This window comes from Pseudophryne corroboree, chromosome 4 (assembly GCF_028390025.1).
Source record: "Pseudophryne corroboree isolate aPseCor3 chromosome 4, aPseCor3.hap2, whole genome shotgun sequence".
Taxonomy (NCBI): domain Eukaryota; kingdom Metazoa; phylum Chordata; class Amphibia; order Anura; family Myobatrachidae; genus Pseudophryne; species Pseudophryne corroboree.
The window spans coordinates 328,125,268-328,144,205 of NC_086447.1; the positions used below are offsets into that span (position 1 = coordinate 328,125,268).

An 18,938-nucleotide genomic window follows, 5' to 3' on the forward strand; every position below is an offset into this window, starting at 1 on the left:
AGTCCTGATAGATGTTACAACGGCCGTGGTGCCATACTAAAGAAGTTAGACAGGCAATTTGCTAGAGGCGGCACTCACCGGACTTATACTGTACATACAAATAAAGACACTGCTCTACCACCAGCACAGTACAAATGTTTCAAAGTTTTATCCTATGTATAAGACCGGTGAGTGCGACCACTAACAAATTGCATTTATATATAGATTCATATCTCAATCCATGTATTCAGGCTTTGCCCTCTTACCTAAGAGACACTACTACTTTGTTAATTCAGTTGGAACAACTTACCTCAGTACCTGAAGATCTTATCATTTGTAGTGCGGATGTCACCAGCCTCTACACCTGCATCACGCATGATGCAGGTGTGGAGGTGGTGAGATCCTTGATTGATGGCAACCCTGATTACCATGGGCCTGATGTGAGTTTTTTTCTTAAACTATTGAGTAAAGTACTGTACCGTAATTATTTTTTCCATGATGGGCGTTTCTATTTACAAATAGCTGGTTGTGCGATGGGGTCGGCGGTGGCCCCATCGTACGCCAACGCCTACATGTACTCAGTGGAGAAACAAATGTTCTACATGGACCCAGTGATCACCTCACAGATGTGGTACTACAGGCGATTTATAGATGACCTGTTGGTCCTGTGGCGGGGTACACAAGAAGAGTTGATTGAAATGTGGGAACAATTCAACTCTCAAACACACCCAGTTAAATTCACTTATGTGATAAATAAACTAAGTATAGATTTCTTAGATGTTACCATCAAACACGGAAGAAAAATTGACCACCTCCATATATGTCAAACCTACAGACCGCAACAGCTTATTGAATTACCGTAGTTTTCATCCTCAGTCACTACGTAGAGGGCTCCCCTATTCACAGTTTTTACGGGTCAGACGCATTACGTCTGACCCTGGGGAAACCCTCGTAGCATTAGATTTGATGGTTGAAAAATTTGTACAGCGGGGTTATCCTTTGGGCAAGCTTGAGATAGCTAAACGTAAAGTTTTAAAACTCTCTAGGTCCCAGACTTTGAAGCCCAGAGTAAAAGAAAGGGATATGAACTGCCTACCATGGGTTAATAAATTCACCACAGCCTCTACTGTCGCTGTCAAAAAAGCCAAACAACTTTGGCCAATCATTCAAACTGACAAAGCATTGTCAGATTTATCAGGTACACGGCTACTTCCCAGCTTTAAACGTAGCAGTAATATAGGTGATCTGGTCATGAAACTAGATATTTCCTCAAATACGAAGATACAATCACCGCACTTCTTGAGGCCTAAGAATGGATGTTACAGATGTCTAGGGTGCGCCACTTGTAATACCCTAGTGTCTGGTACTACATTCAATCACCCACACTCTGGTAAGAAATTAAGGATCATGCATAGACTAATGTGTACAACAACACATGTAGTCTATATATTAACTTGCCCATGTGGTCTTGCCTATGTGGGCAAGACCATCCGCCAATTTAGCAGTGCCATCAAAAAAGCATATGAGCAGCCGTTTGCGCGTCACTGTTTACAAGCCAAACATGGAGTGGCCAGCATACGGGCCACCCTTATTGATCATGTACCGACCATGCCTAGGGGTGGTAATAGGGCTAGGCGACTTTTACAGAAAGAAACACGATGGATATTTTCCCTTGGTACACTAGCCCCTAGAGGTCTAAATGAGCATATGAGCTTGCAATGCTTCTTGTAGTACCCAAAATATGCCCATAATAAATCCAAGATTAGGAGACACCGTTAGTTCTGTGGTTGCGGATTACCTTTTAGGAATAAGTCAGCTAGTTTATTAATCATCTACTGTATGTTTATATTTATGATGACAGCCCAACCAAATGAGTAATAATGCGCTAACCATGTGCCGTTTTTTAACTTTTATTCTTATGTTTGTTATGTCCTTTGCATATTAATTCATTACTTGTATTGTCTCACAGGATGATAGCCGGGATACAGCAGCGGCGCCCTGCTGGACGCTCTTGCCGTTCCCATGGTTACTACCCTGTTCTTCCGGCGCACCCAACACACCATGATCCAGCGACGCGGAAGACAGCTGAGCGGTGTGGCTGGCGGTGGCGCCGATGAACAGGTGAGTATGTTCACGTTTATTGTTTTTTTGGTATATAATAAGAATTTACTTACCGATAATTCTATTTCTCGGAGTCCGTAGTGGATGCTGGGGTTCCTGAAAGGACCATGGGGAATAGCGGCTCCGCAGGAGACAGGGCACAAAAAGTAAAGCTTTCCGATCAGGTGGTGTGCACTGGCTCCTCCCCCTATGACCCTCCTCCAGACTCCAGTTAGGTACTGTGCCCGGACGAGCGTACACAATAAGGGAGGAATTTTGAATCCCGGGTAAGACTCATACCAGCCACACCAATCACACTGTACAACCTGTGATCTGAACCCAGTTAACAGTATGATAACAGCGGAGCCTCTGAAAAGATGGCTCACAACAACAATAACCCGATTTAGTTAGCAATAACTATGTACAAGTATTGCAGATAATCCGCACTTGGGATGGGCGCCCAGCATCCACTACGGACTCCGAGAAATAGAATTATCGGTAAGTAAATTCTTATTTTCTCTATCGTCCTTGTGGATGCTGGGGTTCCTGAAAGGACCATGGGGATTATACCAAAGCTCCCAAACGGGCGGGAGAGTGCGGATGACTCTGCAGCACCGAATGAGAGAACTCCAGGTCCTCTTTTGCCAGGGTATCAAATTTGTAGAATTTTACAAACGTTTTCTTCCCCGACCACGTAGCTGCTCGGCAAAGTTGTAATGCCGAGACCCCTCGGGCAGTCGCCCAAGATGAGCCCACCTTCCTTGTGGAATGGGCCTTAACAGATTTAGACTGTGGCAGGCCTGCCACAGAATGTGCAAGTTGAATTGTGCTACCAATCCCACGAGCAATCGACTGCTTAGAAGCAGAAGCACCCAGCATTGTTGGGTGCATACAGGATAAACAGCAAGTCAGATTTCCTGACTCCAGCCAACCTGGAAACTATATTTTCAGGGCCCTGATAACATCCAGCAACTTGGAGTCCTCCAAGTCCCTAGTAGCCGCAGGTACCACAATAAGCTGGTTCAGGTGAAACGCTGACACCACCTTAAGGAGAAACTGGGGACGAGTCCGCAGCTTTGCTCTGTCCGAATGGACAATCAGATATGGCTTTGTGAGATAAAGCCGCCAATTCTGACACTCGCCTGGCCGAGGCCAGGACCAACAGCATGGTCATTTTCCATGTGAGATATATCAAATCCACAGATTTGAGTTGTTTAAACCAATGTGATTTTTTAGGAATCCCAAAACTACGTTGAGATCGCCCAGTGCCACTGGAGACATCAAAGGGGCTGTATATGCAGTACTCCCTTAACAACTTCTGGACTTCAGGAACTGAAGCCAATTTCTTTCTGGAAGAAAATCAACAGGCCGAAATTTGAACCTTAATGGACCCAATTTGAGACCCATAGACACTCCTGTTTGCAGGAAATGTAGAAATTAACCTAGTTGAAATTCTTCCGTGGAGCCTTCCTGGACTCACACCCTGGCACATATTTTCACCTAAGTGGTGATAATGTTGTGCGGTCACCTCCTTCCTGGCTCTGACCAGGGTAGGGATGACCTCTTCCGGAATGCCTCTTTCCCTTAGGATCCGGCGTTCACCCGCCTTGGCGTCAACGCAGCTGCGGTAAGTCCCGGAACAGACACGGTTCTTGCCGAATCAAGACCCTTCTTAGTATCTCTTGAAGTTCCGGGAACCAAGTCCTTCTTGGCCAAACCGGAGCCACGAGTATAGTTCTTACTCCTCTCCTTCCTATCATTTTCAATACATTGGGTATGAAAAGCAGAGGATGGAACACATACACCGACTGGTACACCGACGGTGTTACCAGAGCGTCCCAGCTATTGCCTGAGTGTCTCTTGACCTGGCGCTTCAGGTGGGACGCCATCATAACCACCTTTGGTCTTTCCCAACGGTTTACAATCATGTGGAAACTTCCAGATTAAGTTTCCACTTTTCCGGGTGGAATTCATTTATGCTGAGGAGATCTTCCCAGTTGCCCACTCCCGGAATGAACACTGCTGACAGTGTTATCACATGATTTTCCGCCCAGCGAAGAATCCTTGCTGTCATTGCCCTCCTGCTTCTTGTGTCGCCCCGTCTGATAACGTGGGCGACCGCCATGATGATGTCCTACTGGATCAGCACCGGTTGACTTTGAAGCAGGAGTCTTCCTAGGCTCAGAGCATTGTAAATTGCCCTTAGCTCCAGTATATTCATGTGGAGAGAAGTCTCCAGACTTGACCACACTTCCTTGGAAATTTTTTTCCCTGTGTGACTACTCCCCAGCCTCTCAGGCTGGTATCCGTGGTCCCCAGAACACAGTCCTGAATGCTGAGTGTGCTGCCCTCTAAAAGATGAGCACTCTGCAGCCCCCACAGAAGAGACACCCTTGTCCTTGGAGACAGGATTATCCGCTGATGCATCTGAAAATGCGATCCGGACCATTCGTCCAGCAAATCCCCTGAGATCTGCCGAATGGAATCGCTTCGTAAGAAGCCACCATTTTTCCCAGGACTCCTGTGCATTGATGCACTGATACTTGGCCTGGTTTTAGGAGGTTTCTGACTAGGTCGAATAACTCCTTGGCTTTTTCCTCCCGGAGGAACACCTTTTTCTGGACTATGCCCAGAATCATTCCTAGGAACAGCAGACGTATCGTCGGAAAACAGCTGCGATTCTTGGAATATTTAGAATCCAGTCGTGCTGTCGTAGAACTACTTTAGATAGTGCTCTTCCGACCTCCAACTGTTCTCTGGAACTTGCCCTTTTCAGGATATCGTCCAAGTAAGGGATAATTTAGATGCCTTTTTTCTTTGAAGAAACATCTTTTCGGCCATTACCTTGGTAAAAGGCCCGGGGTGCCGTGGATAATTCAAACGGCATCGTCTGAAACTGATATTGACAGTTCTGTACCACGAACCAGAGGTACCCTTGTTGAGAAGGGCAAATTTGAAACTGGAGGTAATCCTTGATGTCCAGGGACACCATATAGTCCCCTTTTTTCCGGTTCGCTATCACTGCTCTGAGTGACTCCATCTCGATTTGAACCTTTTATGTAAGTGTTCAAAGATTTCAGTTTAGACTATGTCTCACCAAGCCGTCTGGCTTCAGTACCACAATATAGTGTGGAAAAATAATACCCTTTTCCTTGTTGTAGGAGGGGTACTTTGATTATCACCTGCTGGATATACAGCTTGTGAATTGTTTCCAATGCTGCCTCCCTGTCGGAGGGAGCCGTTGGTAAAGCAGACTTCAGAAACCTGCGAGGAGAAGATGTCTCGACTCTCCAATCTGTACCCCTGGGATAATACTTGTACTATCTAGGGGTCAACCTGCGAGTGATCCCACTGCGCGCTGAGACTCTTGAGACTACCCCCCCACCTTGAGTCCGCTTGCATGGCCCCAGCGTCATGCTGAGGACTTGGCAGACGCGGTGGAGGGCTTCTTTTCCTGGGAAGGGGCTGCCTGCTGCAGTCTACTTCCCTTACCTCTATGTCTGGGCAGATATGACTGGCCTTTTGCCTGCATGCCCTCATGGGAAAGGAAGGATTGAGGCTGAAAAGACGGTGTCTTTTTCAGCTGAGATGTAACTTGGGGTAAAAAGGTTGGATTTCCCAGCTGTTGCCGTGGTCCCCAGGTCCGATGGACCGACCCCAACTAACTCCTTCCCTTTATACGGCAATACTTCCATGTGCCGTATGGGATCTGTATCACCTGACCACTGTCGTGTCCATGACATCTTCTGGGTGATATGGACAACGTACTTATCTTGATGCCAGAGAGCAAATATCCCTCTGTGCATCTCACGTACATATATATAGAATGCATCCTATTAAATGCTCTATATGAATAAAATATTTTCAGTCAGGGAATCCGACCAAGCCAACCCAGCACTGCATCTCCAGGCTGATGGCGATCGCTGGTCGCAGTATAACCACCGTATGTGTGTATATACTTTTTAGGATATCTTTCCAGCTTCCTATCAGCTGGCTCCTTGAGGGCGGCCGTATCTGGAGACGGTAACGCCACTTGATAAGTGTGTGAGCGCCTTATCACCCTAAGGGGTGTTTCCCAACGCGCCCTAATTTCTGGCGGGAAAGGGTATAACGCCAATATTTGCTATCGGGGTAACCCCACGCATCATCACACACTTCATTTTATTTTATCTGATTCAGGAAAAACTACAGGTAGTTTTTTCACTCCCACATAATACCCTTTTTTGTGGTACTTGTAGTATCAGAAATATGCAACACCTCCTTCATTGCCCTTAACGTGTGGCCCTAATGAGAAATACGTTTGTTTATTCACCGTCGACACTGGATTCAGTGTCCGTGTCTGTGTCTGTGTCGACCGACTGAGGTAAATGGGCGTTTTTAACGCCCCTGACGGTGTTTCTGAGACGCCTGGACCGGTACTAATAGTTTGTCGGCCGTCTCACGTCGTCAACCGACCTTGCAGCGTGTTGACATTCTCACGTAATTCCCTAAATAAGCCATCCATTCCGGTGTCGACTCCCTAGAGAGTGACATCACCATTACAGGCAATTTCTCCGCCTCCTCACCAACATCGTCCTCATACATGTCGACACACACGTACCGACACACAGCACACACACCGGGAATGCTCTGACAGAGGACAGGACCCACACTAGCCCTTTGGGGAGACAGAGGGAGAGTTTGCCAGCACACACCAAAACGCTATAATTATATAGGGACAACCTTATATAAGTGTTTTCCCTTATAGCATCTTTATATATATCTCAATATCGCCAAAATCAGTGCCCCCCCTCTCTGTTTTAACCCTGTTTCTGTAGTGCAGTGCAGGGGAGAGCCTGGGAGCCTTCTCTCCAGGCTTTCTGTGAGAGAAAATGGCGCTGTGTGCTGAGGAGATAGGCCCCGCCCCTTTTTCGGCGGGCTCGTCTCCCGCTATTTAGTGAATCTTGGCAGGGGTTAAATATCTCCATATAGCCTCTGGGGGCTATATGTGAGGTATTTTTCGCCAAAAAAGGTTTTCATTTGCCTCCCAGGGCGCCCCCCTCCCAGCGCCCTGCACCCTCAGTGACTGCCGTGTGAAGTGTGCTGAGAGGAAAATGGCGCACAGCTGCAGTGCTGTGCGCTACCTTTAGAAGACTGCAGGAGTCTTCAGCCGCCGATTCTGGACCTCTTCTTACTTCAGCATCTGCAAGGGGGCCGGCGGCGCGGCTCCGGTGACCATCCAGGCTGTACCTGTGATCGTCCCTCTGGAGCTGATGTCCAGTAGCCAAGAAGCCAATCCATCCTGCACGCAGGTGAGTTCACTCCTTCTCCCCTAAGTCCCTCGTTGCAGTGATCCTATTGCCAGCAGGACTCACTGTAAAATAAAAAACCTAAGCTAAACTTTCTCTAAGCAGCTCTTTAGGAGAGCCACCTAGATTGCACCCTTCTCGTCCGGGCACAAAAATCTAACTGGAGTCTGGAGGAGGGTCATAGGGGGAGGAGCCAGTGCACACCACCTGATCGGAAAGCTTTACTTTTTGTGCCCTGTCTCCTGCGGAGCCGCTATTCCCCATGGTCCTTTCAGGAACCCCAGCATCCACAAGGACGATAGAGAAATGTATGTTGTTTTACACTGTGTTTTTCACTTGCTGTTTGGCCCTGAGGACGGGGGTTTTGCCCCGAAACATGTCGGCTGCATTGGTCTAATAAATGACCTGATTATCTGCTATGAGGAGTCTGTTTGAGTGCCGCCTTCTACCCATGTTATATATATATATATACATACATATATACATATATACACACCTTATAAGGTATGTTCATTGTTTGTTGTACTGTAGTTCACCTTGACAAAGGGGCCAGGAAGCCCCGAAACGTTGGAGAGTGTCTCGTGCAATATATTTTGGATACACACAGACTCCGAGTGCCGCTGCTTTGTTATATAAGCTTGTTATTCAAAACTCCCCAGAGGGCACAGGATCAACGTTTTATGTGTGGGAGGAGTGCCGGTCCATAAACACCATAGTGTATAACGTGCTCTGCCTGGCGCAAAGTATATAACGTGCTCTACCTGTAGCAATGTGTATAACGTGCTCTACCTGGTGCAATGTGTATAACGTGCACTACCTGGTGCAATGTGCATGATGTACTCTGCCTGGCACAAAGTGTATGATGTGTTCTGCCTGGCACAAAGTGTATACCGTGCTCTACCTGGCGGAATATGTATAATGTGCTCTACCTGGCGCAGTGTGTATAGGAGGTTCTACCTGGTGCAATGTATATAAGCGACACTACTGTGTGGTGTAATGTGAATTGGCACTATTACGTCGCCATGCCCCTTCCACATGAAGCCACGCCCCTACATTTTTGCAGCGCGCAATTTCCTTACAGGCATTTGCTCAGGCCTTCTGAGCAGTAATCCCTCCTACTTGACAGACCCCAACCCTATTAGGGCAGCTTCCAGAAATTTCCCGAGCTGGTTTTTAATCCCAATCCGCCCCTGTCAGTACATGTATTGTATGTGTAAAGCAGAAGTAATTACTTTCAGATCCGGTATTAGGATTGCTTTGTTGATGATGCAGTTGTAATCCTCATTGAATGGGTGGTCTGAAGTTTTGATCTGCTGTAGGGAGGTCAACTCAGAGAGATTTGTCCATTGAATATTTTTTCTGGTATAGTGTTTAAATTCATCCTGCCAAGGAGAAAATAAATGATCCAAATTAATGTAGTCTGTAGAGAAAATGTCTAAATTCACAGAATTTCATTTATGCATGTTAGAAACATAGAAACATAGAATGTGATGGCAGATAAGAACCACTTGGCCCACCTAGTCTATCCCTTTTTTACCATATCTTTAACTCAAATCTTATTTATTACTTATTTCTTTGTAAGTAGATCCTTATGTCTATACCATGCATGTTTAAATTGGTCTACTGTCTGAGCCTCTACCCCCTCTGATGGGATACTATTCCACTTGTCCACTATCCTTTCTGTAATCTAATTTGTCCTCAAGTTTCCCCTGAACCTCCCTCCAATTTCAGTTCAAATCCTCATGTTCTAATAATTATTATCCAAGAATGTTTCCCTCCTGGACTTTGTTAAAACCCTTGATATATTTGAAAGTTTCTATCATGTCCCCCCTTTACCTTCTCTGTTCCAAACTATACATATTAAGATTCTTTTAGTCTTTCTGGGTATGTTTTGTGATGTAGGCCATGCACCATTTTAGTTGCCTTTCTTTGTACAGTCTCCAACGTATTAATATCCTTCTGAAGATATGGCCTCCAGAACTGAACACAGTATTCTAGATGACCTATACAAATGACCTATATAGTGGAATTATTACTTATTTCTTTCTTACTGTTTCCTCTCCCTATGCAACCAAGAATCTGATTAGTCTTCCTCATTGCTTTGTTACATCGCTTACCTGCCTTTAGTCACGTGAAATAGTGACTCCTAGATCCCTTTCCTCCTCAGTAGTTTCCAGTATAGTGCCATTAATACAATATTTAGCCTTTGGATTTTTGAGACCCAAGCGCATGAGTTTGCATTTTTTGACATTAAACTGTAATTGTCACTTTCTTGACCATTCCTCTGGTCTACCGTGGTCCTCAGTCATTTTTTTTACCCCTCTTGGTGTGTCTACCCTGTTGCATACCTGTATGTCATCTGTAAAAAAACCTTACCTTTAATGCCATTTGAAATGTCACTAATTAAGATATTAAAAGCACTGCTCCATGTACAGATCCCTGGGGTACCCCTCCTGTGAGTGCACTACATTTACTACAACTCTGTTTTCTATCCTGCAACCAAGATCTTATCTATTCAACCATCTTAGTGTCCAATCCCAAACTTTCGAGTTTATTAAGCAGTCTGTGATGTGAGACAGTGTCAAAAGCCTTACTAAAGTCTAGATAAGCTATATCTATGGCTTCACCTTTATCTATTACTTTAGTCACACAGTAAAAAATCTATTACTTGTTATAATATGAAGTAAAAGATTTACTATCCATCAGTTTGTCAAAGGATGTAAAATGGTAACATTAGTTAATGCTAAACCAGCCCTGTTTAGCATTTACATCAGTTGGCAATTTGCAGTGCAATTTCTAGACAATAGGGCCCCCAGGACGAAGGGTAATAATGTGCACCCTCTCATACTGGATATTTTCCAATAGATTGCTGCACACTATATTTCAGTGGTTCACAAATTTTGTTGAATCACGGCACCCTAGAATATCATCATTTTTCAAGGCACCCCTAGGCCAAGAGTTTCTTATTGAGAAATTTAGAAAAAAAAATAATTAAGTAAATTGTGTTTATATGTAGAGATGAGCGGGTTCGGTTTCTCTGAAACCGAACCCACACGAACTTCATGTTTTTTTCACGGGTCCGAGCAGTCTCGGATCCTCCCGCCTTGCTCGGTTAACCCGAGCGCGCCCGAACGTCATCATGACGCTGTCGGATTCTCGCGAGACTCGGATTCTATATAAGGAGCCGCGCGTCGCCGCCATTTTCACACGTGCATTGAGATTGATAGGGAGAGGACGTGGCTGGCGTCCTCTCCATTAGAAATTAGATTAGAAGAGAGAGAGAGATTGTGCAGAGTCAGACAGAGTTTACCACAGTGACCAGTGCAGTTGTTGTTAGTTAACTTTTATTTATTTTAATATATATCCGTTCTCTGCTATATCCGTTCTCTGCCTGAAAAAAAACGATACACAGCAGCAGCCAGTCACACAGTGTGACTCAGTCTGTGTGCACTCAGCTCAGCCCAGTGTGCTGCACATCAATGTATAAAAGGCAAAGCTTATAATAATTGTGGGGGAGACTGGGGAGCACTGCAGGTTGTTATAGCAGGAGCCCCCAGGAGTACATAATATTATATTAATTTAAAATTAAACAGTGCACACTTTTGCTGCAGGAGTGCCACTGCCAGTGTGACTAGTGGTGACCAGTGCCTGACCACCAGTATAGTAGTATATTCATTGTTGTATGTATTGTATACTATCTCTTTATCAACCAGTCTATATTAGCAGCAGACACAGTACAGTGCGGTAGTTCACGGCTGTGGCTACCTCTGTGTCGGCAGTCGGCAGGCAGTCCGTCCATCCATAATTGTATTATTATTATAATATATACCACCTAACCGTGGTTTTTTTTCCATTCTTTATACCGTCGTCATAGTGTCATACTAGTTGTTACGAGTATACTACTATCTCTTTATCAACCAGTGTACAGTGCGGTAGTTCACGGCTGTGGCTACCTCTGTGTCGGCAGTCGGCAGGCAGTCCGTCCATCCATAACTGTATTATTATTATAATATATACCACCTAACCGTGGTTTTTTTTCCATTCTTTATACCGTCGTCATAGTGTCATACTAGTTGTTACGAGTATACTACTATCTCTTTATCAACCAGTGTACAGTGCGGTAGTTCACGGCTGTGGCTACCTCTGTGTCGGCAGTCGGCAGGCAGTCCGTCCATCCATAATTGTATTATTATTATAATATATACCACCTAACCGTGTTTTTTTTTCCATTCTTTATACCGTCGTCATAGTGTCATACTAGTTGTTACGAGTATACTACTATCTCTTTATCAACCAGTGTACAGTGCGGTAGTTCACGGCTGTGGCTACCTCTGTGTCGGCAGTCGGCAGGCAGTCCGTCCATCCATAATTGTATTATTATTATAATATATACCACCTAACCGTGGTTTTTTTTTCATTCTTTATACCGTCGTCATAGTGTCATACTAGTTGTTACGAGTATACTACTATCTCTTTATCAACCAGTGTACAGTGCGGTAGTTCACGGCTGTGGCTACCTCTGTGTCGGCAGTCGGCAGGCAGTCCGTCCATCCATAATTGTATTATTATTATAATATATACCACCTAACCGTGGTTTTTTTTCCATTCTTTATACCGTCGTCATAGTGTCATACTAGTTGTTACGAGTATACTACTATCTCTTTATCAACCAGTGTACAGTGCGGTAGTTCACGGCTGTGGCTACCTCTGTGTCGGCAGTCGGCAGGCAGTCCGTCCATCCATAATTGTATTATTATTATAATATATACCACCTAACCGTGGTTTTTTTTCCATTCTTTATACCGTCGTCATAGTGTCATACTAGTTGTTACGAGTATACTACTATCTCTTTATCAACCAGTGTACAGTGCGGTAGTTCACGGCTGTGGCTACCTCTGTGTCGGCAGTCGGCAGGCAGTCCGTCCATCCATAATTGTATTATTATTATAATATATACCACCTAACCGTGGTTTTTTTTTCATTCTTTATACCGTCGTCATAGTGTCATACTAGTTGTTACGAGTATACTACTATCTCTTTATCAACCAGTGTACAGTGCGGTAGTTCACGGCTGTGGCTACCTCTGTGTCGGCAGTCGGCAGGCAGTCCGTCCATCCATAATTGTATTATTATTATAATATATACCACCTAACCGTGGTTTTTTTTCCATTCTTTATACCGTCGTCATAGTGTCATACTAGTTGTTACGAGTATACTACTATCTCTTTATCAACCAGTGTACAGTGCGGTAGTTCACGGCTGTGGCTACCTCTGTGTCGGCAGTCGGCAGGCAGTCCGTCCATCCATAATTGTATTATTATTATAATATATACCACCTAACCGTGGTTTTTTTTCCATTCTTTATACCGTCGTCATAGTGTCATACTAGTTGTTACGAGTATACTACTATCTCTTTATCAACCAGTGTACAGTGCGGTAGTTCACGGCTGTGGCTACCTCTGTGTCGGCAGTCGGCAGGCAGTCCGTCCATCCATAATTGTATTATTATTATAATATATACCACCTAACCGTGGTTTTTTTTTCATTCTTTATACCGTCGTCATAGTGTCATACTAGTTGTTACGAGTATACTACTATCTCTTTATCAACCAGTGTACAGTGCGGTAGTTCACGGCTGTGGCTACCTCTGTGTCGGCAGTCGGCAGGCAGTCCGTCCATCCATAATTGTATTATTATTATAATATATACCACCTAACCGTGGTTTTTTTATACCACCTAACCGTGGCAGTCCGTCCATAATTGTATACTAGTAAACTATCCAATCCATCCATCTCCATTGTTTACCTGAGGTGCCTTTTAGTTCTGCCTATAAAATATGGAGAACAAAAAAGTTGAGGTTCCAAAATTAGGGAAAGATCAAGATCCACTTCCACCTCGTGCTGAAGCTGCTGCCACTAGTCATGGCCGAGACGATGAAATGCCAGCAACGTCGTCTGCCAAGGCCGATGCCCAATGTCATAGTACAGAGCATGTCAAATCCAAAACACCAAATATCAGAAAAAAAAGGACTCCAAAACCTAAAATAAAATTGTCGGAGGAGAAGCGTAAACTTGCCAATATGCCATTTACCACACGGAGTGGCAAGGAACGGCTGAGGCCCTGGCCTATGTTCATGGCTAGTGGTTCAGCTTCACATGAGGATGGAAGCACTCAGCCTCTCGCTAGAAAACTGAAAAGACTCAAGCTGGCAAAAGTACCGCAAAGAACTGTGCGTTCTTTGAAATCCCAAATCCACAAGGAGAGTCCAATTGTGTCGTTTGCGATGCCTGACCTTCCCAACACTGGACGTGAAGAGCATGCGCCTTCCACTATTTGCATGCCCCCTGCAAGTGCTGGAAGGAGCACCCGCAGTCCAGTTCCTGATAGTCAGATTGAAGATGTCAGTGTTGAAGTACACCAGGATGAGGAGGATATGGGTGTTGCTGGCGCTGGGGAGGAAATTGACCAGGAGGATTCTGATGGTGAGGTGGTTTGTTTAAGTCAGGCACCCGGGGAGACACCTGTTGTCCGTGGGAGGAATATGGCCGTTGACATGCCAGGTAAAAATACCAAAAAAATCAGCTCTTCGGTGTGGAGGTATTTCACCAGAAATGCGGACAACAGGTGTCAAGCCGTGTGTTCCCTTTGTCAAGCTGTAATAAGTAGGGGTAAGGACGTTAACCACCTCGGAACATCCTCCCTTATACGTCACCTGCAGCGCATTCATAATAAGTCAGTGACAAGTTCAAAAACTTTGGGTGACAGCGGAAGCAGTCCACTGACCAGTAAATCCCTTCCTCTTGTAACCAAGCTCACGCAAACCACCCCACCAACTCCCTCAGTGTCAATTTCCTCCTTCCCCAGGAATGCCAATAGTCCTGCAGGCCATGTCACTGGCAAGTCTGACGAGTCCTTTCCTGCCTGGGATTCCTCCGATGCATCCTTGCGTGTAACGCCTACTGCTGCTGGCGCTGCTGTTGTTGCCGCTGGGAGTCGATGGTCATCCCAGAGGGGAAGTCGTAAGCCCACTTGTACTACTTCCAGTAAGCAATTGACTGTTCAACAGTCCTTTGCGAGGAAGATGAAATATCACAGCAGTCATCCTACTGCAAAGCGGATAACTGAGTCCTTGACAACTATGTTGGTGTTAGACGTGCGTCCGGTATCCGCCGTTAGTTCACAGGGAACTAGACAATTTATTGAGGCAGTGTGCCCCCGTTACCAAATACCATCTAGGTTCCACTTCTCTAGGCAGGCGATACCGAGAATGTACACGGACGTCAGAAAAAGACTCACCAGTGTCCTAAAAAATGCAGTTGTACCCAATGTCCACTTAACCACGGACATGTGGACAAGTGGAGCAGGGCAGGGTCAGGACTATATGACTGTGACAGCCCACTGGGTAGATGTATGGACTCCCGCCGCAAGAACAGCAGCGGCGGCACCAGTAGCAGCATCTCGCAAACGCCAACTCTTTCCTAGGCAGGCTACGCTTTGTATCACCGCTTTCCAGAATACGCACACAGCTGAAAACCTCTTACGGCAACTGAGGAAGATCATCGCGGAATGGCTTACCCCAATTGGACTCTCCTGTGGATTTGTGGCATCGGACAACGCCAGCAATATTGTGTGTGCATTAAATATGGGCAAATTCCAGCACGTCCCATGTTTTGCACATACCTTGAATTTGGTGGTGCAGAATTTTTTAAAAAACGACAGGGGCGTGCAAGAGATGCTGTCGGTGGCCAGAAAAATTGCGGGACACTTTCGGCGTACAGGCACCACGTACAGAAGACTGGAGCACCACCAAAAACTACTGAACCTGCCCTGCCATCATCTGAAGCAAGAAGTGGTAACGAGGTGGAATTCAACCCTCTATATGCTTCAGAGGTTGGAGGAGCAGCAAAAGGCCATTCAAGCCTATACAATTGAGCACGATATAGGAGATGGAATGCACCTGTCTCAAGTGCAGTGGAGAATGATTTCAACGTTGTGCAAGGTTCTGATGCCCTTTGAACTTGCCACACGTGAAGTCAGTTCAGACACTGCCAGCCTGAGTCAGGTCATTCCCCTCATCAGGCTTTTGCAGAAGAAGCTGGAGGCATTGAAGAAGGAGCTAACACGGAGCGATTCCGCTAGGCATGTGGGACTTGTGGATGCAGCCCTTAATTCGCTTAACAAGGATTCACGGGTGGTCAATCTGTTGAAATCAGAGCACTACATTTTGGCCACCGTGCTCGATCCTAGATTTAAAGCCTACCTTGGATCTCTCTTTCCGGCAGACACAGGTCTGCTGGGGTTGAAAGACCTGCTGGTGACAAAATTGTCAAGTCAAGCGGAACGCGACCTGTCAACATCTCCTCCTTCACATTCTCCCGCAACTGGGGGTGCGAGGAAAAGGCTCAGAATTCCGAGCCCACCCGCTGGCGGTGATGCAGGGCAGTCTGGAGCGACTGCTGATGCTGACATCTGGTCCGGACTGAAGGACCTGACAACGATTACGGACATGTCGTCTACTGTCACTGCATATGATTCTCTCAACATTGATAGAATGGTGGAGGATTATATGAGTGACCGCATCCAAGTAGGCACGTCACACAGTCCGTACTTATACTGGCAGGAAAAAGAGGCAATTTGGAGGCCCTTGCACAAACTGGCTTTATTCTACCTAAGTTGCCCTCCCACAAGTGTGTACTCCGAAAGAGTGTTTAGTGCCGCCGCTCACCTTGTCAGCAATCGGCGTACGAGGTTACATCCAGAAAATGTGGAGAAGATGATGTTCATTAAAATGAATTATAATCAATTCCTCCGCGGAGACATTGACCAGCAGCAATTGCCTCCACAAAGTACACAGGGAGCTGAGATGGTGGATTCCAGTGGGGACGAATTGATAATCTGTGAGGAGGGGGATGTACACGGTGATATATCGGAGGGTGAAGATGAGGTGGACATCTTGCCTCTGTAGAGCCAGTTTGTGCAAGGAGAGATTAATTGCTTCTTTTTTGGGGGGGGTCCAAACCAACCCGTCATATCAGTCACAGTCGTGTGGCAGACCCTGTCACTGAAATGATGGGTTGGTTAAAGTGTGCATGTCCTGTTTTGTTTATACAACATAAGGGTGGGTGGGAGGGCCCAAGGATAATTCCATCTTGCACCTCTTTTTTCTTTTCTTTTTCTTTGCATCATGTGCTGATTGGGGAGGGTTTTTTGGAAGGGACATCCTGCGTGACACTGCAGTGCCACTCCTAGATGGGCCCGGTGTTTGTGTCGGCCACTAGGGTCGCTAATCTTACTCACACAGCTACCTCATTGCGCCTCTTTTTTTCTTTGCGTCATGTGCTGTTTGGGGAGGGTTTTTTGGAAGGGACATCCTGCGTGACACTGCAGTGCCACTCCTAGATGTGCCCGGTGTTTGTGTCGGCCACTAGGGTCGCTAATCTTACTCACACAGTCAGCTACCTCATTGCGCCTCTTTTTTTCTTTGCGTCATGTGCTGTTTGGGGAGGGTTTTTTGGAAGGGCCATCCTGCGTGACACTGCAGTGCCACTCCTAGATGAGCCCGGTGTTTGTGTCGGCCACTAGGGTCGCTAATCTTACTCACACAGCTACCTCATTGCGCCTCTTTTTTTCTTTGCGTCATGTGCTGTTTGGGGAGGGTTTTTTGGAAGGGCCATCCTGCGTGACACTGCAGTGCCACTCCTAGATGGGCCCGGTGTTTGTGTCGGCCACTAGGGTCGCTAATCTTACTCACACAGCTACCTCATTGCGCCTCTTTTTTTCTTTGCGTCATGTGCTGTTTGGGGAGGGTTTTTTGGAAGGGACATCCTGCGTGACACTGCAGTGCCACTCCTAGATGGGCCCGGTGTTTGTGTCGGCCACTAGGGTCGCTTATCTTACTCACACAGCGACCTCGGTGCAAATTTTAGGACTAAAAATAATATTGTGAGGTGTGATGTGTTCAGAATAGGCTGAAAATGAGTGTAAATTATGTTTTTTGAGGTTAATAATACTTTGGGATCAAAATTACCCCCAAATTCTATGATTTAAGCTGTTTTTTAGGGTTTTTTGAAAAAAACACCCGAATCCAAAACACACCCGAATCCGACAAAAATAATTCGGTGAGGTTTTGCCAAAACGCGTTCGAACCCAAAACACGGCCGCGAAACCGAACCCAAAACCAAAACACAAAACCCGAAAAATTTCAGGCGCTCATCTCTATTTATATGTCATCCTTAGGTTCAATTATGTGGTGAGGGACAAAATCTGTTTCTGTTTGTCCACATAATTTATGATTGGCAGCCGCAAGCACTAGTTTTGCCTATTACATTTACACTAACCAGTTTAAATTGGTCCTGGACCACCAACCTGAGGCACCCCTGCAAGTGTCTTGAGGCACCCCAGGGTGCCACTGCACGCAGTTTGTGAACCACTGGCGTATTTAGTTGTTAAACTCTATAGTAATATGACACTGAGCTAATGGGTACAGTATTTCAGTTGTAGAATTGCCTGGAATCTATGATATTTCTAAAGTACAAATACAAAATGTTTCCACTAGTTCCTGTAAATAAACAAAATGATATACAAATGCACAGCATGTATAGGGTACAGGTAGTCTGTAATCACTAACATTCTCTACATATTATATGAGTTTTCATATATCATATAATAACAGCACCTCCACCTGCAAATGTATAGAGGGAAAATAAACCCAGGACTCCCTTACATGATTTACATGACAGTCCGCTAGGGGGTCTCTGTACATGCCATGGGGCTGATGCAGGCCAGTATCTTCCTAGAGGACCTGCAGCATGTGTCACACAAACATTACAATTGACCTCAGTATCCCACTAAATTCCATTACATTCAATAAAAAGTAAACATCCATTTAAAAAGGGACTGTATATCAACTTCCAAAATTTTACTTGCCATGTCATCTATCTGGGATAATCCTTTAGCCTAGATTAGCACCCCTTCCACCTGTACCTGGTATTTTTAATTAATTTAAAAAAAAGAAAGATTGCTTTTTTGGAGCACTCTTTTATTCTTTTATCTTGTATATGTGATGGTTAAATTGATACGATTGTTAATTTTAAAACATAACTTTTAATATTCTTAATTAAGATAATAAGGGTAAGTAATTGTGATTTGTGTGACTTTGTAAATTATATGTATGTCACCCCCCTCCTTATTCTAAATATATATTACAGGACAATTTTTGTCTCCATGGTGATTTTTTTGTATGAATGACATTTTTACTTAAAGCCAATATATGGATAATCAATGCCTAAAGGCCGGTACTCACCAGCCGATGTGGGAGAGATGTGTGCTGGGCGAACCGCTCAGCACACATCTCTCCCGCCGCTCAGCACAGCGCGATCTGTGCTGAGCGTGCGCGGGGAGACGGGGGGGGCGCTCATTTCACCCAGCGGGTGAAACGAGCGACCCGCTAGATTGGCCTGCACTGCAGGCCAATCTAGCACCAGCGATAGCGATGCGCGGGGCTGCGCATCGCTATCGCTGTGGGGCTACACACAGAGCGATCCTGCTTAAAATCTAAGCAATCTAGTCAGA

General features: G+C 45.5%; 1 protein-coding gene across 1 annotated transcript in view; it reads right to left on the reverse strand.

Annotated features, from left to right (window-relative positions):
- Positions 1 to 18,938, reverse strand: part of LOC134909484 (probable cation-transporting ATPase 13A4) — a 240,195-nt gene that overhangs the window by 151,978 nt on the left and 69,279 nt on the right. The window contains exon 3 of the mRNA XM_063916408.1: positions 8,600 to 8,749. Within this exon, the coding sequence (XP_063772478.1) occupies positions 8,600 to 8,749 (150 nt within the window). The remainder of the gene's footprint in view (positions 1 to 8,599; positions 8,750 to 18,938) is intronic.